We start from the raw sequence: 21,255 nt of genomic DNA, 5'->3' as shown, positions 1-21,255 counted from the left end.
TAAAGATGGATCAGACGAGGATATTGCCGGAAAATGTTTAGTTTTCAAGGTTCTCTCGCAGCTTGGCACGTGCGTACGCGTCAAGCTACTTCGTAAGGTTACATCCATGGAAGAGAAAAGTCTGTCTTGAAACCCAGCCAGTCATGTGAGAACTTCAAAGCAAGATGGGTCACACTGCACATTCATTGAACATATCCAAAACATCGCTCACTGAACATGCTTTCTTCACTGAGAAAACATACTCTTAATCTCCGCATCTTCCTCCTCCATCTCAGCCAATTTCTTCCCCGGTAGCCGCACTGCTCGATCAAGCGCCACAGGCAAACCTCTATGTCTTCCTCTCAGCATAACCAAAATCATGATGATTTTACTCCCCGTGTACATCCCGCCACTGAAACTGTATGATTGATCCGGCAACCCGATACTAATTCCAATAGTCGTGTATCCACTCACAATCTCAAATAGAATAGTGAATACGCTGTATGTGCGCGGGTCTTCGATGGAGTGATGTGTCTCGATGAGTGTGATTAGAAAGAGCGCGAGAGCTATCCACCATACGTCATGCGAAAGTTGGCCTCGAACTTGCTGGCTGATGAGGGAGGGAGGTCTGGTTCCTGGATGCGAAGAAAGCGAGTGGATGGATGTTGCGCGGTTGAAGTCCATGGTTTTTGATCTTTTCAGAGTAGCAGGCGCTGCGGACGGCACAGGCGCGACACCGACACCCTGGAAAGCTGTCATGCGATGCTGGAGTTGGCGACCTACGAAGGCGGTGCCGCGACGGCCGACTTGACCGAGAGACTTGATAGGCGCGAGGCGTGTTTTTTCTGGTTCTGCCTCAGCAGTAGGCAACGGTGATATCGCAGCGTCAACATCGAAGAGCGAGCTAGACGCCGAGTGAAGCTGTTCTGGCTCAGCCTCGTCACCCTCGTAAATTCCAAGAGATCTTTCCTCATATACGTTGGTCTTGCGCATGGTAATGATGTGTGGGTACGCCGCGGTGTAGAAGACAACAAGCCACAGAACCTGTACGTCAAAATACATGGCCGATGGCGAGACGATAGCGTAACCTCCAGTTGGGATCGAAAACCCTTCGAAGAGGGAGATGAAGACACGTTGGCCGATAGGTATGACTTCCATAGTCGGGTTTCCAATGCTGAGAACGAGGATGAGGACCCAGTCTACCACTACAAACGAGGTGAAGGTTGCGATAAATAGCAAGGTATCGCGCGAAGGGAACATGCTGGTATATACGCGACGCGGGAACTTGAGGATAAAGTCGAAACCTTCTTTCCACACGCCGTACTCCTTGTCTTTGGAGAAGAGATCGAGAAGTGTGGACATGCTCCAGATTAAGAAGCGCACAACGACGGGGAAGGAGGCAGGTCCTGCGAGCGACAGTATGGTAACAATGACGAGGACGTAATATGAGGACTGGAAGGGTATGAATCCTGCATCCAGCAGCGTAAAGCCAGCATTGCTGTACGCAGAGATGGCGAGAAAGATGCCAGCCCACCAAGGGTTCTGCGCATTGACAGCGCAAGCCTCCCTCTCGTAAACGGACATGTACGCCCCTAATGCGATACCTCCAAACAGCTGCCAGAGTATAAAGTAGGCGGGGACGAACATGGAGAGAAACTTCAGCGCGCGGTATTCTACACCACCCAGATACTCTCGCTGGTCTGACGAGAGGTTGAAGAATTGTCCGTTTCGACCAATGTTGCGCTTTTGCTCCTTGACAAAAGTCTGCACGTTGAAGCTATCGTCTAGCTTGGACTCTTCGGCTAACGAGCGGCGACGTTTCGATATGCTTTGCTGGCTGTGCACGTTGTAGATCGAATGTCCTGTCGCCGCTGACATGGGCCTTTCGTTAGATATACGCTCTTGGATAGGATCCAGAAAACCGATATGCTGTGGTGGACTTCTTTCTCTTGAGAGGACCGAAATCGGTGACATCCCCGTCTGAGCCTGGTCTTCCATAATCGGTGTGCTGGGCGGCATATCATCTGCGCGTCTCTCTGCAGGCGTCACAACCTTCGTCAATCCCTTTATCTTACTCGCCGCTTTGCCCTTTCCAAACGACCCCATAACCGGCAACCCAAACATCGCCCCAGTCATGCCGACCACAGCCCCAACATCTCCCTTCCGAGCGTTCCGCCTCTCTTTCTCCGCCTCAACAATATCTTCGAACCTCTTCTCAAAGATGTGTTTTCTGAACGCCACCGTGAAGTAGCTGACCAGTACCTGATTTCCCATCATCATCAACACCGCCAATTCCACTTGTTGGAATGTCGTGAGCTGACTGACGTTCACGGAATTGAGTCCAGCAGCGGTCATTGCGCTCATGCACATGAACATGCAATCCCACCATCCAATGCTCTTCGATGGATTTGATGCGCCCCAAAATATCAGAGTACCTAAGAGGGTTACGCCGATGAAGTATGCATAGTGGACCGTAATGAAGTTTACTGGCGGAGCGTAGGGCTTCACTGCCTCAACAATCGTGCGAATTTTAGGGTGATTATCTTCGAAAGTCTCCCACCGGTCTTTAATTTTATCCATTGTTGTTTGGTTGTAGCTGATAGCTGCAAAGTAAGGTTGGGTTATCGAGGTAGCATGTCGCGTGTGTTGTTGGGAAACTGAGGTTGATTGCTCGCAAGGATCGCGCTATAAATAGTCGCAAGATGTGAATAAATGTTTGAACAAGAAGAGTCGTTGGAGCAATGCGCAATTCGCAATAGGGACTTAAAGAGAGGATCAAAGTTTGTTGAAGCGGTATCGAGAGTTGGGGAAAGGAGCGTGGATTAGCGTTTGTGGCTGAGGCGGGTGTGTTGGCGAAGACGTAGGCTCAATAAAGGGATAAACAGGGTCTGGGGTGGCGCGGACGATGTCCGCGCCCGCCGCGACGCGATAGGAAGGGAAGGGCCGAGCCAGCACACTTGAAACACCGCGATAACGTCGACCTGCATCGTTCTCGATTACCATACCGCCTCTTCTGACTTTTGCCATGTTCGTCCATTTTCTATACTTGCCCATCTCCTTTAGGCCTGCACGTGGTTCACTCGATGAAACGGATCGATCTTGCCTTTGGCCTATTTTCATGGTCGGGCTTATGAGCTTTGCGCTGGGTTTCAAACCAGGATGATCCGTCTCCACTTGCACAGGCACAGACGTTGGAAGTAATTGCCTATACGTACTGGATGGTGGAGATGGAGGACCAATCCGAGCCTGTGATCGATGTAGGCGCCTTTAATTCGAAGAGCAGCTACGAAGATCCCAAGACCAGAGCACGAGCCTTGGAGTTCTTAGTCAGTACCCTCATATCGCAATTGATAGATCTGGAGCGACGTATGAGAAGGCAGAGATAGATCATGGTTTCCTTCGATGTACCAAGAAGCAGGTAGGCGCTTAATCCCAGCCCAAAGTTCATTGGTCGCATTTTCACCTGCCACTGGAAACCTCACTTTCCTGCGTTCTACTCATTTGGTTTCCATTGACGACCATGTTCCGCCTTCCGCAATTACATCAGTATTCGAATCATGACTGCCGTTTTTCTCGACTCAATTTACCTTGCCTGGCTCTGGTACCACGCTTTGAGATTTTCGACTTTCTCATGGTTGGTACCGCAATCCAGTTCTCCTACTTTTTAGTATAAGAAATCTGTCAGCTACTTTATTTCTTTCTTTATCAAAATCAACACCAAAGATCTCATATACATCCATCTCTCTACAAAGGTAGCTCGGCTATCGTTACGCTCGTTAATACAAGTAAAATACCCTCTACCATCTATCGCCTCTATACCCAGCTCCCAAACCACGAAGTCGGATAGCGGAGATGCCTTCAAACGTTTCTCAGCAACTAAACGACCGCCCGCTACAATCCTTCAAAATCGTTGAAGATCTGACCACGGTGCTGCACCGAGAGATTCTACGAATATACGGGAACTGCATAACCATGTGGGGCGACACAATATGTGAGGACGAAGCCATAGCTTTAAGCATGACAGAAATAGATGATGCCGTCACGGAGTACGAGACAAATGTATCATACCATGCGTGCGGACAACGAAGAATCAAGATTTGGGCTGGTACTGGCGACAGAGTCAAGCAGGCTGCGCTGTGGAGCAAAGTCAGGGACAAGGCACCGCACCCAAGACACCCTCGCGCGCAATACGGGAGTGTCATGGCTCAATTTCATGAGAAGGTGCTTTGGTGCGATAAATGTTCTGTCGCAGAACTGAGAACTGGCGACGTTCTGTTCAATGCAGTGGCGTCACCTGGTTCTTTGGCGGGAGAGCTCGGTGCATTGAATCTCAATGAAGATGACAGAAAGCGAGTCGAGAGCTGGCGCAGGGGAGAGTGTTTGGGGAAATTGAAGCCATTATGTCCCCACCTTCAGCCACCCCTCCATTCGGCAAAGGAGAACTACAGAAGCAGCACCAGGACAACTGTGGGGAACAACAAGCTTACACAAGGTCTGGAATCGGTCGGTCGATATCATGTCGATGGTGGAGTGCTGCTGCGCAATGAATATGGTTGTTATCAAAATTCGGATGGGATTTGTTGTTGTCCGTGTCCGCGTGTCGTACATTTGTAAGCGTGGAAACTGAAGCTTAAACACTAGAAGGTATCGGGCTGTCATCATCTGATGCAGCCAAGTAGTATTATACCATATCTTCTCTGCCCACACTTCACCACACATCCGCTATGTCAGCTTGAACAGTTTCCCGCCTACCCCGTCCCACTCTTCATCCCACCGATGGTCGCTCTCCTTGAGCGCACCCTCTTTCAGAGTCTCCCTTAGTCTTGTGTCGCTACCGAAGAATGTGACCAGATGTAAAGCGAGCTCTTCATAGCTTTGGAAGCCTAGTCCATTCATACCCTGCTTGACGAGCTCAGGCCAGGCCTCGAACTTTCCCCACCCTACGACGGGTAAGCCTGCGCCAAACATGTCGACTACTTTCATTGGTAAGTCCACGCCAGAAGACGATGTGTGTAGAGAAATCCCCAGATCAGCCGATGCAAGGAGTAGAGCGTAGTCAGAATGCGAGAGCCATGCTGTCTTGATGACGACATTCAACAGCTTCTTCTGCTGGTTGAGTTGCCGGATTTTGGAAAGATAGTACTCCTTCTGTGGCCCTTTTCCAGTGATGATGGCGATGATCTTTGGAAGGTAGGTCTTCGATGTACATTCAGCGGAATAGGCAACCAGAGCAGAAAGGAGAAGCGAAAAGTCTTCGTCAGCAGTCCACGATGTTGCGCTAACGATGAGTTTCCAGGGAGTGTCCGAGGCTGGAGAAAGATCTGCGGCGTATTCTGCCGTTTCCGGTAGTCTGGCGAGGAACTCCTTACGCTGTTGAGATTCGATGGGTTGGAAAATGGAGGCTGGGCGATCGTGGAGTGCTTCTGCTGTGACACCGTAGTCGGCTTTTAGCACACGAGCCATAGCGTTGGTCACCGTGATGTGATGCGATGCAGCCTTTGCGAAGATCTTCTCGTACTTCTCAGATACCTTCACGAGAGGGTGACTGTCGCCAAGTTTCATGGCCAAGATGGTGTACCCGAAGTTGTGCCAGTCAATGACCAGGTCAGTACGTCGTAAGAAGCACACCAGGCTGGCTATAGCAAGCGTTGGTATTGAAGGCGGGTTTTGCACGAGTGTCCATCTTGCGGGTTTAGAGCGGTATCCTAGCGCGCGGTACAAAGACCAGATTTGCCAAAGGACCTTGAGAGGCGCCAGAATGGGAAACAGAAGCTTGCTGCTCGAACGCAGGAAGCTGGGTGCTGGTGCGAGTGGGATAACCTCAATCAACGGGTTTGAGACGATATCTGGAAGGATATCCGACTCTTGACTGGATTAGCAACTTGCAATAATCCAACAAAGACTTTACTGACCTTGATAGCCGACGAGAAACACCTTTCCGCCGTGCTTAGCAATGCTAAGAGCGTGGTATTGCATACGCGGCGACCGCCCAATGTCTCCCAGCACCACCACCTGCACCGAACGTCCCTGCTTCCAGTTTACAGGGTCTTTCCCATCTTTTGTCTTCATCTTGATCTCTTCTCCATCCTCGCCCACGAACCTAAGCGGCTTGTCCTTGTATGGATCATACTGGCTGGGCAGAGTCAACAGCAGGGCCGTGAACAGCGTCGACAAGGTGACAACGACACCCAGTATGACGGAAAAGAGGTTGCCGTCTTTGTCGGGTGAAGTATCGTTGTCGAACATTTTGGTGTTGTGTTAGTGCCGTCCAATTGCAAGGCTCCTCCGATAACCGTGGCCGCCGCCGCGTGCGTCAACGCCAAGGGTCAGCCGCGAGATGCGGAGATCGGAACCGGGGTAGGACCGAAAGGGGAAGGCGCTCAATGACAGTCATGTCAATCTGTAAGACCCCTGAAACTTATTGATAGTGCAGCAACGCGCGCCGCTATCGAAACACCAAGACGCCAAAGCGCTGCGTAGCCTCATTGCAGCGCACTTAGACCACACGAGTTGCTATCCCACGTTGCTTTTTCTCTGCAACACGGCCACTTTTGTTCCATTGAGCACCGTTTCATCACGAACTCGAGGGCCCCACTTCGCCGATAGCCCTCACCGAGTCAAGACCATTTCACGGCGGACCGACGAAGGCGACGCTGGCAGATGGCGTCGACGTATGCGTTGCCCGTCGCCCCTGCCTCGCACACACACAGCCATGGCCGTTCATCATCACAATACACGCCCGAAGCATACGCAAACAACTCGATGAATGCATCGTCGCCAGCCAAAGACCACGGCCACCGACACACCCGGTCCGACATGAATGGCAATGGGCAGTTGCATGGCGCTGTGCGCTCACCGTATGCCGAGTATAATAGCCCTGCGCGCGAACATGACCATGGGCATGAGAGATCGGGCTCCAACGATTCCACATACACGCTGAAGCCCTTCCTGAATGGAAGGCCAAAAGGGCGACAAAGAGGGGAATCGGATCTGGGTCGCTCACCGGCGAGGAAGGCACCCGCAGCCGGAGGATATGCCTTTTCGCCAGTGTCACCTATACAAGAGTCTCCAGGGCATCTGCCTCCGCCTCCAGTTTCTTCGTAAGACATTCTTGACATGGTCAGATTGAGCGGTGCTAATACAACACCAGGTCGTGGCTAGAACTCCCCGAGGCCCTGACCGCGCTCCTCATACCTCTACCGTATATCTTCGCCTCGTTGGCATACCCTAGCCGCGTGGGACAGACATCGAAGCTGCCCTCGACTCTATCAGAGGCCGTGTCGGACAGCACACCCGCACTTGAACCCGCTACAGCAATAAGCGACTTCCCACTACTACATGCGCTCGCGCTCTCATCAGCGACCTTGTTACTCGTTGGCGTGGCAGCCAAGGTCAACTCCAGTCTACAGCCACTCGACAGGCGGAAACAAGACAAGGGCACATTCGACATCAGCAATGCGCCGAAACGCGTGGCAAGCAACATGGTCGGCGTATTACTGCCCTTTTATGCGTCCCTACACCTAGGAGGAGCGAAAACGGCATTGGTTATATTGGTGGCAGTCGCCGCTGGACTTGGTGCCTTTGACCAGAAACCAGGCAAGCACACACCTTGGGACGATGTCCGGCGGACGTTGAGGACCAGAAAAGTCACATGCGGGGGCCTTTTCTTAAGCATGGCTACAGACGTGGTGACCTCTGCCAATGTCACAGGCAGCCTGGTCGGCTATATGGCGCTTCTAGTGTCGCTCCTCCTGATCCCTCCGCCTCTTCCCACAGCAGGCTGGTCATTGATGACCGGACCACAGAGCCAGGACTCATACATGACTCAAAAGCCGTCTCGCGCATCGCTGCCGAAGCCTTCATCAGCCTTGGTGAGCAACACCGAGAACCAGCTACTCACCATCGTGTCTGGTCTTGTCCTTACTGTTACGACTATTCTGTTTTCACTCGTTTCTTCTGCAACCCCCTCTTTGTCGCACCACAGCCTGGCATTCTCAACTCTATCAGTGGCATCTACGACGGCGCTTGTATTTCTATCACTACCAGCATCTTTACGGAGTCAAAAACAAGTCGGATTTAGATTGAGTGGCATCTTCATCTTCGCCTTGAGTTTCTTGGAACATAACGGAGTTGGTCATCTCAAGATTGTATTCCCTTGGGTTTGCGCTATGATGATTGGAGCGGTCGGCTTTGACACTCGTTCACCCGTGCCACATGCACACGATCATGGGCATGCGGGTCACAAGCACTCGCATGGTCATGACCACGGGCATAGTCACGGTCATCACCTACATGGAAATCACTCCAGAATCTCGGCGTTCCTCATCGCCCGCACTACTCCGGGCTCCATTATACACAGTGTGTTGATCGAGCGAGACTCGCGACGCATTGCGTACTTTGGCGTACTCAATCTTTCCTTCATGATGGTCCAGTTCTTCTACGGCTTTGTCAGTGGGTCACTGGGATTGCTTACGGATAGTATCCACATGCTCTTCGACTGCGCTGGTCTCGCTGTGGGACTTGTAGCGGCAGTGATGAGTAAATGGCGCCCCAACGCTCGCTTTCCATATGGCTATGGCAAGGTCGATACACTGTCTGGTTTTGCAAATGGCGTCTTTCTTTTGTAAGTCACCAGCACATGTAGTTTCCCATGTATATGCTAACCTGAACCAGGCTCGTCAGTGTAGAGATCATCTTCGATGCCTTCGAACGCCTCTGGGAAGGTCACGAGCTCCAGCGTCTAAACGAGCTTCTGATTGTCAGTATCCTTGGTTTCATCGTTAATATCGTCGGCCTTGTAGCCTTCGGCCACGCGCATCACGGCCATGGTCATGACCACGGACACGAAGGACACGATCATGGACATGGACATTCTCACGACAACGAAAACATGCAGGGTATCTTTCTGCACATCCTCGCCGACGCACTCGGCTCTGTTGCAGTCATCATTTCAACCCTTCTTACAAAGTACTATGGTTGGTCTGGTTGGGACCCCATCGCATCCAGCATCATCGCAATCTTGATCTTCCTGTCAGCCATTCCGCTTGTCAAGTCGAGTGGCGCAAGACTTATGCTGAGTCTGCCAAACGATGTTGAGTACGGCATCAGAAATACTCTTGGAGAGTTGGGTACATTGAGAGGCGTGGTTGGATACGCAGTGCCCAAGTTCTGGCTCGAAGATGAGGGCGCTGCTCATGCGGAAGCACATGCTCACGAACATGCGAAAGAGGACTATGACTGTGGAAGTGGACACAAACATGATGACCATCCACACGATCACCACGAACATGACCACTCCCACTCTCACTCCCACGATCATGGCCACGGCCACGGCCACAGTCACTCGCATAATCACTCTCACGACCACGGACATTCGTATTCACACTCCCATGACCATCACGACCACGACCACGATCATGCGCCTAAACAACGTCGCATTCTCGGCGCAATTCACATCATTGCTTCCCGCGCGGCAGATCTGGAAGACGTACGGGACCGTTCAGATCAATTCCTGAAGGATCGGAACATGGATCTAGTGATTCATGTGGAGAGGGAAGGCGAGGGCCGCTGTTGGTGTGGAGGTGGAGGTGAATACCAGATCAATTGATGTTCATGACGTGCGGCAGTGTGCCATTGAATTGCTCTCTTGCGCATGCGCTGTACGGTCATATACAGGAGGTGTATAGTATAAGACTTGGATACAGCTTGTATATCAATACATAGACATACATAATCGTAAAAATGTTCTACAATCGTTCGTCGGCTACCAATGGCCCATGATCATACTACAGCTACTATAGAAACACGCTTGCACTTTCTAAAGCTTACTACAGGACGCATTAGGATTACCCAGCGTATCACAGTATCACAGCTCTGTAAGCGCATGCGAGGCTATATGAGACGACCTGCTTGTTTCTGCTGAACGTGTTGAGTCTGACTGTATTCGCAGCGCTTTCGGGCTTGACCATCAAAGATTACGGGATGGCGGATGAGGGCATTCAGTCGATATTCTCTACAATTATTAAGCACATCTTGACTCCACAAGCCACGTATCTCTAAGAGTACCCCGGAATTCAACGAGCGTTTTGACTTTCTATCTGATACGAATAGACCTCTACAGTATCGGCATATCGATCTAGTTCAAGAAGAACTGTATTGATCGAGTTACCTTGATGTATGACAGTAGCTGTTGAGGTACTACAGGCGCTTGGGTATCCTGGCCTTGGAAGCCGCTTAGTCACGAAAACAATCAGAAGCTGACAATGTGTAGCGCATTCTTGGATGCGACACCTATCACAACTCCCAGACTTGCGACCCTTTATCATGTATACGAGACCCGTTCGGCGTACGCACCATACCGATGTGCGAAGCTTATGCAATGTCCGTAGATATTGGTGCGGCGACGTCATGGATTCCTAAGCAATGCCACTTCGGAAGAGGTAGCTCTCCACATGCGCCTGCCCGCATTATGCATATAACCCCTCCTTTGCGTGCAGGCTAGCCTTCTTCATGTCACTATTACGCTCCTCTCTATCCTCGCAGCTTAAGAACTTCACACGCCTCTCCACCCAGACGCGCACAATCCCCCGATCGCACTTCCACACCTCACGGCCGTTACTGCGCATACTTCCAGAAATGTCGGACCAAGAACCCACCGGATTGAAGGCAGACAAGGGCATTGAGCTGCTCACTTTTGGCACGCCCAACGGATGGAAGGCTAGCATTCTGCTAGAGGAGCTCAAGGATGCCTATGGCAAAGACTACACATGGCAGTCCATCAACATCAGCAAGAACACACAGAAAGAGCCTTGGTTCACCAAGCTCGGCCCCAATGACCGGATTCCGTAAGCAAAGATGCCTTCTGAACTATGTGTGAGGCTTGTACTGACATTGCGCTCCACTGCCTAGTGTAATTGTCGACCACGACCAGGGTGGCTTCGCTGTCCAGGAGGGTCTCGCAATTCTTGCATACCTGACGCGCCACTACGACCCCGAGCACAAGTTCAGCTTCTCCGATCCTCTCGATATCTCGCGCGCAGAGCAATGGATGGCCTGGCAACACGGTGGCCTGGGCCCGATGCAAGGCCAGGCCAATCACTTCAACCGTTTCGCAAAGGAGCGCATCGCCTACGGCATGCAGCGTTACACAGGCGAGACTGAACGTCTTGCCGGCGTGCTTGACACGGCTCTGGCCAAGTCCGACTACCTCGTAGGCAACAAGTTCAGCATTGCGGACATTGCCAGCTTTGGTTGGGTCCATATGCTTCGCATCTCTGGTGTAGACCTGGAGTCATTCCCCAACCTGAAGAAGTGGTGGGAGCGCATACTTGCACGGCCTGCAGTTCAGCGCGGCTTGGAGATTCCGAGCAAGAGCGGATTCGGAAACGACACCTACATACAGAAGATGAAGGACGACGCTGAGTTTGCGGAGAAGGAGCACAAGCTTGCGGAGCAGATCAAGGCTGCCAAGGAGCAATATGGCTACAAGTATTCCAGCCCCTGAGGACGAACACAAGTCTTTTGGTGAATGAGTGACTGTCTAGGGGCCGAACAGAATTCGCGGGCGATCAATGCCCCTCCAGAATAAGATAATGTTACTCTTCTCATACATATTTGTGCCATAGCGGAATGGTCTTGAAACAACAAAGATTCCAGGTGCCGAAACTGTCAACACATCACTCCAGTCCATAGGTCACTCATGATACGCTGTCTTGTGCGACAGCGAAGTTATCTCAGACTTCATGGTTGCGTTTCATGTCACCATTTGATAGACAATTGTTGGCCAATCACGCTGTGGCGCACCCCTGCCGCCGATGTAACGCTACTCGGGCGCCAACGACGTCAGCGCCTCGAAACAGGGTCACCAGGCCTTCAACCACACGTTCACAGCGCGCGCTGGAAGCACGACCAGGCGCCAACGCATGGCTGGAAAGGGTGTCTAGGGTAATGATGTATCTCGCAAGGAGATTCAAAAGAGATGCGACAGCAGGGTGAATAGCGCATCTCCAACGCTCTCTGCCTTTTCTATCGCGTGTTCATTCTGCATCACCGTCGGCTTTGACAGTCGCGACAATCCCTTATTGATTTTATTTCACCGCGTCTTACCCGTCCATCTTTCTGATAGCGCGATACCCCTTTTGCCGTGTGTTTCTAGTCAGCCTTGCGCAGCACACCCCTTCCCTCTGCCGATCCTTCCAGAGTTTGCACCAAAACAGCATAATCGCGTGCACAAATTTGATTAAACCCTGGAAGCCACATCCCACCCACGTGCCATCACCATCAAGGATCAAGTACGACGTCATCGAGCTTGGAAGCAGAGGGGAAAGCAGTAACATTGTTACGATCCCTGAGAAACAAGGACCCTGTGTGCCAACGAAGTTTATTTTTGCACGACGCAAAGCTACAACGACGTTAGTTCTGTCACAGTACGAAAAAGGAGTTGTCAATCACTACGGCTTCGCACTATTTCTTCCCCGCTCTTCCCATAACGACCTCACCAACCACCGATACTCTCAAGGACCCCAACGAGGCATCAAAGAATTAAGAGAAATCCGTCCGCGCACGACGTACGAATCGAACAATCTTACAAGACTACCCTTCGCATCGACAAAACGTAAGAATTTACCTATTAATCTTCCAAACATACACACATCAAACAACTGAGCCTAGCTGACCCACACAATGCTTAGTTTCCTAGCAACAATGGGCTTCAAATTCCTCTCACGTAGCAGCATGCGGGGCGAAAAAGCCACCCTAGGAACTTCTCTCGGTGCTTCGCTGACACCCACCCTTGTCTTGCGCATTGTCCTACGATTTTTTCAGTTCGTCATGGGCCTCACCGTCATCGGTCTCTACGCTGTCGACCTAGACAACGCGCGCAAGCAAGGAAAATATGTCGACTCGAAATGGGTATGGGCCGTCGTTTGCGGTACACTTGGCGCCGTCAGCTCTCTGGCTCTCATACTGCTCAAGTCCTGGTTTTTCTTCGGCCTCGACGCGCTCGTCTTTCTGTGTTATCTTGTGGCCTTTGGCATCTTCGGCAAGATGTTCATTAGCGAGAACCCAGAGGGTAACAAGGGCATAACCAGGATGAAGAACGCTGTTTGGGTGCTGTTGACTAACATGTTGCTCTGGCTGATTTCGGCAATTGTGGGAGGTTTCATGTTCTGGAAGACGAGGAAGGCAAGGACTACACACACTGGGCGTGCTAACCAGCACGTCTAAAAGCCTTCTCTCTACTCCCCTCTGCCACACTTGACACTGGGAGTTAGAGAGATTTGCTGACTGGATTCGTGCCATTTTCAGATCCGATTCAGCTTTGAAATCGATATCTCACACGGGAGCGATGTGTCTTGGCTTCAAGGATCCAAGACGGTTGCTTAGGGGCCGCCGTCGGCAAGGTCAAGAGCTTGCTCCAGCGAGGAGATACCGACCGGCTCTCAAAGTCCGTTTGTCTCGGATGCGCTCCGTCCCATGCCACTCTTGAACTCGACGCGTCCAATCAACTATTGCCAGAGTTTCCTTCCTCATACTGCGATGCCTTGTGCGACTTGCTGCAAACCTCAGCAGCAGCATCTTTCGGCTGTCCAAAATCAGCGCTGCGTTTCTTCGCCATTACCGAATATAGCCACGCCTCCACCTACATACCACACCAACCCCTCCACAGTCGCATGTACCGCAGCATCTACGATAAGCGAAGAAAGAGTTGATCCCATCGAAGTAGATCAAGCCCCCACAGACTCTTTCCAAGCCTGGCTTTCCCATTTTCCTGATCATTTGATACCCTTTGTTTTCCGCGAACTGATGTCTTGAGCGATGCTATTGTTTTGTGTTGTTAAGCATAAATTCTAGCCAGAAGTAGCAGTTCAGCTAGCACAATCACTGAGTGGTTTTACCAAGAGTCATCAACATATTAAACATAACATCGTGACCCCTAGCCGGCCATGTTCGATCGACACCACATCCACTTGAGAAATGAGCAAAACTAATGTAGTGTTTTATCAAAAGTAGTCCTAGTTTAGGATGGTACCACCGCAGAACTACCGCAGCACTAAAGGTCGCAGGTCTAGAATGTTAGAAACGTATCCTCACTGGACGTTTCACTACTGCATTTGGAGTTTGCGGAACCGCATGAGATGTGTTCTGAACAAGATCAAGAACTTGTGGATTACATTACTTCATCTCAGAAACGTTGTACTCGTTAATGACACCGGAGATTTGTTCCACAGGCACGTAAGAATAAGTCACAGCAGAGGATGATCAAAGTGTTTGGAAAGAGATTTATTGGTATCTTATGGCTATTAATTCATGGTACTGTCGTAACCAGGCGAGAGTCGCAGTGCTCATCGCTCATAATCCATAGTGGTATCGTTCTGAATCTGATGATGATGATTAGAATCTGTTGTATATGCCGAAGACAGGTCTGGAACATACCGAAGAGAAATGTCGAACCAGTGCTCAAGTACTTAGTACTTAGATGGAGCGCTTGTTGGCCTCGGCAGAGCCCTCGTGCTTCTCCTGGTTGAGCTTGTCACCAGCAGCGTTGAGAGCACCGGAGGCACGGTCGGTGATGGAGTCCTGGCCGGGGACGTTGCCCTTGGCCTGCTGCTTGTTGCCCTCCTTGGAGGCCTCAGCGGACTGGCCCTGGATGGTCTCGGAGACGTAGTTGGCGGCGTTCTTGACAGAGTTGACGGCCTGGCCGACGATGCCCTCGTTGGGGTTGTTGGCGTTGGGAGCAGACATTTTGAGTGTAGGGGTGGTTGGTTGGTTTGGTTTGAAGGAAGTGGAGTGTAGTAGAGGAGTTGAAGGCTTGTTGTGTGATGAGAGAAGCAAAGGGAGTCGGGCGTGAGGGTATTTATGTAGAGTGAGAGGGGTAGGAGATACAGGCTAGTGGAGGGGCTGAGCGCTAGACTCCAACGCAGAACAAACAAACATACGTCACTGTTTGAGTGCTTCAGGTGTGACGTCACAGGGAAGGAGCTCTGGGTGAGGGGGCTAGACCACGCAAGCGCGGGCGAGTACCCGCAGCTACGAACCATCACATGCAACGCACAAACCCAAGGAAGACAGTGGCACTTTTTGCAAATCCCGCTGTAGATCGTGATTATCATGCGTATCGCGTCATGGGCGATTGGCTTTCTCATCTGGCATTCGCTGTGTGCCTGAAAGATGCTCCCTGCCCCTCTATTGCCCCGCCAGTGACGTCAAGCCATGGACCGCGGCTTGCATCAAGCTTGCGTCAAGTACAGCTGCCTAAACAAAGCACGCAAACGCTTGCCGCAAAGCAGGACAGTCGTAAATGTCACGCGCTCGTGTTTCAGCCCGAGAGTAGGCGGTCGCCGTAGCAATGCAGGGCCAGCTGAGTTCCATAGGCGTCGGTTCCGGAAGGTACTTGGTCCCGGAGGGGTTTACTCCGCTGCACAGGAAGCATGCTGTGGCCTGGAAGCAGACAAATTGCCGTATCCAGATAGCCAACACGTCATGAAAAGAGCTCATCGAGATGGCTCCACCCGCAGTGACCTGGCAGCTTCGCCCAAGTGGGGGCAAGGGGCGAGGACAGGTGTACTTGTCGCGTCCGTGCCGACATCTGGACTACATGTACACACAAGTCTAACCTTCATACGAACAACCACCGAAAACCTCACGCGACCGATGGCGAATTCAGGACACGCAAATGTGGCAGAAGAACCATGATGAAAGGGGATTAATTGCCGCTGTGAGCGGATGATCTAATACCTCTATGGTACCAAAAATCTAAACCGAGAAACTTGGAAGCAACGGTGCGAATGGAGTCATGACAGCGCCTGTACCAGCAAGCCCACTGCCACTCGTACAGTCGTCCGTCGTAGGGTATCGTAACTTAAAGGATGGTGCAATGCGGTCGGTGTCCCTTGCGCTTGGGTCTTCCAGTATGCGTCCGGGACCTTGGACCAGGTCTCGGTGAGTCGGGTGGGACCATGCGCGACCGTTCCTGTTGATCTTTGCGGATGATTTGCCTGCAGAGGTCGACAAAGGCCTCGTCCACGTTTGCTCTTCTCCGAGCACTGGTTTCAAAGTACGGTATATTCCACTCACGCGAGATTGCAAAGGCTCGTGGGCGTGGCACTGCTCGGTCATCTTCTAGATCTGACTTGTTGCCGATGAGGACCATGGGAACGTTGCTATCTTCCTTTATTCGTCGTATCTGCTCCCGAAGCTCTGCCAGTTCCCAGAAAGAAGACGCCGACGTTATGCTGAAGACCAGAAGGAACCCCTGACCGGTTTTCATATATAGTTCCCTATCGAGTGTAAGTCTTGAGCTCTAATGAGCCTCGGACGGCATGTTACCTCATGGCAGCTACTTGAGGTTAGTCGTGGTTTCTGGGTGCATGGGGCAGCTGTCAAGACTTACTGAATTGCTCGGTGCCTGCAGTGTCTAGAATCTCCAAGATGACATGGCGGCCCTGGAGTGGGTCAGCGACGGGGTAACGAGAGCAACTTGAAGCAGACGCACGTCGACATCAAGCACCTTGCGGTACGAGTCTTCAATGGTAGGATCATAACTCTCTATCCATACGTTCTGCACGAATTGCGCTTTGAAGGGGTCAGCATTCTGTAACGATGGCGAACACTCGAGGCGGTAACCTTACCTGTTAGGCAGCTCTTTCCGACTCCACCTGTAGCGCCACCGTCGTCAGCTGTCTTCTAGTTGCTGGCGGTGTCTAACTAGCTTACCAGAACCAAGGACGACTATGTGGTACTCCCGTTGCGACATGCTGTGGATTTGCGTGAGCGAGCAGCTTGCTGCGAGGCCAGGAGGAAAATGACGAGAAGTGCTCTTCGCCGCCTTCTGTGGCGGTGTGTGCCACAGAGGGACGAGCGGCTCAAAATCGCCGTCGTCTAGCAGAGGCTAAGCGGTCACAGTCGCCGTGCTGCTTGGACACTGCGTCTGTACCAGCGAGCTGAGTCGGGCGGTGCGCGTCGTGCTGCGCTCTGGGCCAACCACACTTGTCAGCGCATGTATTTCTAGATCAAGCTGGGCCCAATCAGAGAAAAGCAGGCTTGGATGCATCAATCAACGAGCCATCAGAGCAGCTCGACTGCATGCATGCGCGGGCAAGTTTGTGTAACTCACCTGTTTGAAGCGCGAGGTTGGGGGGCTGGGGCAGATTTTTCCCGTCACGTGAAGGTCGAGGTGGGAGAGGGAAACGGCGTCGCGATAATCAGGGAGCAGTCGAGAAGAAGGTAGCGAAGGCACATGCATGCAGTAGACTTGGTAGGGCTTAGCAGGAGATATGCTAGGTGTTCGGCTCTGGGGTGCAGCCCGTACAGCCCGTAACTATGCCAAAAAAACAAAGCGCCGAGATGCTGGGAGAGGGAAGGAGACGAAGACGTCGTGGCCAGTCGCGAAACGAAGCCAGGGCGTCGGGACAAGCTCCAATCTATGATAGCGTGGTCCTTGTATCGAGTCGTGCACAAGAAGGGTTCGCAAGGCTGTCGAGCAAGCATCACAGTCGACGTAATTATGGCCCATGGAGACGACCCGGTTCCCCGACGCCGCCTGCAACTGAGTCGTGAGAAGGCTGGGCTGGCGGTTCCATGTTCCATGTTCCATGTTGCATGTTCCAAGGCTAGGGAGCAGGGCACCCAATAAGGGTCCCGTGATCCGGAGCAGGTCTGGCACGTGCGCCAGGGCACTGCAGAGGTGTGTGCTGTGAAGCCGACACATGGTGGATGGTAGCCGAACGACGACGACGCCGACGACGACGAGCTGCAATTCCACCCGACCATGCGTTTCCATGCGGCCATTGCCCTTGCAGCATGTCTCGCTCCGGCAGCTGCCGTTTTCGAGGACGACGCTTATCACATTGACTTCCACTATGCGCTGCTAGGCCTTCCTGCACCAGAGGCCACCTTCTTCCAGAAGCCCTATGCCGGCTCCAAGGCATCTCTGCTGTATTCCATCTCGCAGAACCAGACCATCGGCGCCATCAACCCCAAGGACGGCGCATTGGTCTGGCGCCAACACTTGGCCTCGCAGCCCGGCCAAAAAGGACACCTGCGCTCCGGAAACGAGCAAGATACCGTCATCAGCGCTGTTGGAAACCGCGTAACCGCATGGAGCGCTTCCGACGGCCGGCTCGTGTGGGAGACTAGCATCGAGGGCGCCGCAGTCGAGGATCTCGAGATACTGGAGCAGGAAGATGGCATGACCATCAGCGCGGCCAAAGACGCCATTGTCCTTACTACCGACGGCAGCAGCAGTGTCAAGAGGCTCGACGGCAAGACTGGTCGCGCCAAATGGACCTTCGAGGATACCAGGTAGCTATGCCAAAACATTGACATGTAGCAAACGCTGACTTGTACACAGCGGAGATACGCCCTTCCAGGTCTCGACCTCACCCACCACCATCTACTACATCGCCCTCCACACGCCCCTGCTCGGAGGCTCCAAGCTCCGCGTCACGTCCCTCAACCCCATTACCGGCAAGAGGCTTGACCAATACACCCTCAACTCCGACACCGAGATATCTTCGCGCGACCGCATCCTGTTCGCTGGAGCCAACACAGCTGCCCCACTACTGGCGTGGACCGACAAGGCGAACAAGGTGCTGAAAGTGAACATCATCGGCTCCAAGGCTGTATCGACCTTCAACACGCCAGGGGACGAAGTAGTAGAGCGCATCGTCCTGCATGCTCCCAACCACATCAACTCGCTCGCCCATTTCCTCGTCGAATACCAAACCGCCGTCGGTCATTCCGCCCAAGTCTACCACGTCGACCTCAACAAGCAAACCATCTCCAAAGCCTACAGCCTCCCAGAGCTTAAGGCCAAGGGAACATTTGCTACAAGCACATCCGACGCCAACGTCTACTTCACCAGGCTTACCGAAGACGAAGTCACTGTCTTCTCTTCTGTCTCGCACGGCGTATTAGGTCGCTGGAACGTCAGGGGCTCTCCGGCACTTGCCGGCGCCTACCCTGTGCATGGTCAGTCTGAGGTTGTCCTGAAGTCTGGCGTCGCTAGCGCTGTACGGTCCGCTGTCCTGTACTCCAACGGACAGTGGGCACTCCTGCGAAACGATGAAATCGCCTGGACCCGGCCCGAGTTTTTGTCGGGCACTGTCTCTGCAGTCTGGGCCGGCCTTCCCGAGGAGGAGGCCTTGGCACAAGCACTTGCCGATGAGAGCCACCGTAACCTCGTCTCCGCTTACATCCACCGTGTGCAGAGGCATATCGAAGATCTGAAGTACTTCCCAGAATGGGCGCAGAATATTCCCCAGCGCATTCTGGGTAGCGTTGTTGGCAAGCCCAAGGAAACCACAGTCGACGATATACAACAAGATACCTTTGGCTTCCACAAACTGGTTGTCGTCGCCACCAAGACGGGTCGCATCGCTGCCCTCGATGTTGGATCGCGGGGCAAGGTCATGTGGAACATGGATCTTGGCCAGTTTGCGCCTGATACAAGCTTCCAAAATCCGACTCTGAAGGCACACAGTGGCTACGTTGAAGTGAGGGATGCCAGCTTCCAGGGCTCGCTGTTCATCAATTCGACGACTGGTGGCCTTATTTCTCCCGACAAGATCAAGGTTGAGGCTCCCCTCGTTGCCAAGGGACAAGAGCTTGTTTCTTTTACCTTGGTTGATGATACTCTGAAAGGCTATCTGGAAAGTAAGCCTGGTTCCGAACCAGTATGGAGTTTCACGCCACCTGTTGGAGAGAAGATCGCTAGCTACGTCGCCCGACCAGTCAAGGATCCCGTTGCGTCTATTGGCAAAGTGCTAGGAGACAGGAGGGTACTATACAAGTACCTGAACCCCAACCTTGTCCTAGTTACGGCAGTCGTTGAATCTGCGCGGTCCGCTTCCATCTACTTGATTGACTCTGCATCCGGACAAGTACTACACACCATGTCACATAACGACGTTGATACCACGAGACCCATACCAGCGACCGTCTCAGAGAATTGGTTTGCGTACGCGCTGACTATCGATGCTGCATCTGGTGCTTCATCTCGTGGCTACCAGCTTGTCGTTTCTGATCTTTACGAATCTCCTCTCCCTGACGACAGAGGACCATTGGGCGCTACATCTAACTCTTCCACTGTGCAACCCTCTGGCTCGAATGGAGATGCCGCCAAGCCTTACGTGATATCTCAGAGTTATCAGGTATCAACAGAGATTACACACATGAGTGTTACGCAGACCAGACAGGGCATCACCAGTCGCGAACTCCTTGTAACTGTACCTGCAGTCAACGCTATCATTGGTATTCCACGGACGGTCATTGATCCTCGCCGACCAGTCGGGCGTGACCCCACTGCGCAAGAAGCTTCTGAAGGTCTCGTCAAGTATACGCCTGTCATCAACTTCGACCCGAAATGGCACCTTACCCACAAGTATGAGGTTCTGGGTATCGAGAACATCATCACGAGCGAGAGCGGAATTGAAAGCACTAGTCTGGTCTTTGCCTATGGCTTGGACATCTTCGGTACACGAGTTGCACCCAGTTTTGCCTTTGATATCTTGGGCAAGGGCTTTAACAAGATTTCCATGCTTCTTACTGTGGTTGGATTGTTTGTTGGAGTCTTGTTTGTCGCGCCTTTGGTAAGTTCATACAATTCCCATCTTTCACCGTACTTGTGCATTGCAAAGCGTACTGACAATCTCTCTAGGTCAAGCGAAAGCAGATCAACACCATGTGGACAATGTGATCGACTACCAAAATACGGCCCCCTGAAGAGAATGAGCTTTGAAGGCATTCAAGTCTCCAGAAGACTTGACTACATATACACGCCCCGAGGTCCGACGCTGCTGAACAGCGCTAACCTAGTAGTTGCCGCCATCAGCGCGACCCTACTCCACGTCTCTGATTGAGACCACTCGTACCTGAGATGGCGCATGTAGAAAAATATGATCGTGTCAAGTCAAATTCTGCACCTATCAATTTGTAATGCATGACGGCTGTACCCGAATAAAGGTAATGATTTATATCCGTTTATCTCCATGCAGGGAAACGTCAAGATCCAAAGCCGTTTTCTCCAATTACGTGGGGCGGTGAAATAGGCTCTAACATATAGCGTGATTTCTCCACCCGCTATTCCTCCACTAACGTCACCGTTTGTAATGAACAAAGTCCGCACTCGCCGGAGATAAGGACATCGACTACCTTTTGGTGCAATGATGCAAGTGCCGTGCTGGGACGCCGACGTGAAAATAGCTGCGTATAGCTATATATACATGAATCGCCCTCTGTGCTGCTAATGCGAACAACAACATAATACCACACTCGGTT

General features: G+C 52.2%; 8 protein-coding genes across 8 annotated transcripts; 4 read left to right on the top strand and 4 right to left on the bottom strand.

The window, feature by feature from the left end:
- Positions 1-225: 225 nt before the first annotated feature.
- Positions 226-2,559, bottom strand: GT037_001709 (uncharacterized protein; the record flags this gene model as incomplete). The annotated part of the gene is made up of 1 exon (XM_038926756.1): positions 226-2,559. One exon carries the CDS (start codon positions 2,557-2,559, stop codon positions 226-228), a length of 2,334 nt encoding a protein of 777 aa, XP_038790048.1.
- A 1,272-nt stretch (positions 2,560-3,831) lies between these two features.
- Positions 3,832-4,593, top strand: GT037_001708 (uncharacterized protein; the record flags this gene model as incomplete). Its single annotated transcript, XM_038926755.1, has 1 exon — positions 3,832-4,593. One exon carries the CDS (start codon positions 3,832-3,834, stop codon positions 4,591-4,593), a length of 762 nt encoding a protein of 253 aa, XP_038790047.1.
- A 108-nt stretch (positions 4,594-4,701) lies between these two features.
- Positions 4,702-6,225, bottom strand: GT037_001707 (glycosyltransferase family 33 protein; the record flags this gene model as incomplete). Its single annotated transcript, XM_038926754.1, has 2 exons — positions 4,702-5,843; positions 5,892-6,225. 2 exons carry the CDS (start codon positions 6,223-6,225, stop codon positions 4,702-4,704), a joined length of 1,476 nt encoding a protein of 491 aa, XP_038790046.1.
- Positions 6,226-6,639: 414 nt separating this feature from the next.
- On the top strand, positions 6,640-11,482 carry GT037_001706 (cation efflux protein; the record flags this gene model as incomplete). The annotated part of the gene is made up of 6 exons (XM_038926753.1): positions 6,640-7,079; positions 7,130-8,602; positions 8,653-9,552; positions 10,250-10,324; positions 10,476-10,823; positions 10,888-11,482. 6 exons carry the CDS (start codon positions 6,640-6,642, stop codon positions 11,480-11,482), a joined length of 3,831 nt encoding a protein of 1,276 aa, XP_038790045.1.
- A 1,199-nt stretch (positions 11,483-12,681) lies between these two features.
- On the top strand, positions 12,682-13,203 carry GT037_001705 (uncharacterized protein; the record flags this gene model as incomplete). The annotated part of the gene is made up of 1 exon (XM_038926752.1): positions 12,682-13,203. The coding sequence occupies one exon, from the start codon at positions 12,682-12,684 to the stop codon at positions 13,201-13,203; it is 522 nt and encodes a 173-aa protein (XP_038790044.1).
- A 1,248-nt stretch (positions 13,204-14,451) lies between these two features.
- GT037_001704 (uncharacterized protein) lies at positions 14,452-14,721 on the bottom strand (the record flags this gene model as incomplete). The annotated part of the gene is made up of 1 exon (XM_038926751.1): positions 14,452-14,721. The coding sequence occupies one exon, from the start codon at positions 14,719-14,721 to the stop codon at positions 14,452-14,454; it is 270 nt and encodes an 89-aa protein (XP_038790043.1).
- Positions 14,722-15,838: 1,117 nt separating this feature from the next.
- Positions 15,839-16,732, bottom strand: GT037_001703 (uncharacterized protein; the record flags this gene model as incomplete). Its single annotated transcript, XM_038926750.1, has 6 exons — positions 15,839-16,256; positions 16,306-16,315; positions 16,370-16,421; positions 16,472-16,551; positions 16,608-16,634; positions 16,693-16,732. 6 exons carry the CDS (start codon positions 16,730-16,732, stop codon positions 15,839-15,841), a joined length of 627 nt encoding a protein of 208 aa, XP_038790042.1.
- Positions 16,733-17,746: 1,014 nt separating this feature from the next.
- On the top strand, positions 17,747-20,674 carry GT037_001702 (uncharacterized protein; the record flags this gene model as incomplete). The annotated part of the gene is made up of 3 exons (XM_038926749.1): positions 17,747-18,279; positions 18,329-20,567; positions 20,636-20,674. The coding sequence occupies 3 exons, from the start codon at positions 17,747-17,749 to the stop codon at positions 20,672-20,674; spliced, it is 2,811 nt and encodes a 936-aa protein (XP_038790041.1).
- Between the last annotated feature and the right edge of the window lie 581 nt (positions 20,675-21,255).

This window comes from Alternaria burnsii, assembly GCF_013036055.1.
Source record: "Alternaria burnsii strain CBS107.38 chromosome Unknown 750, whole genome shotgun sequence".
NCBI classification, from domain to species: Eukaryota; Fungi; Ascomycota; class Dothideomycetes; order Pleosporales; family Pleosporaceae; genus Alternaria; species Alternaria burnsii.
This window is presented reverse-complemented; position numbering and strand designations above follow the sequence as displayed.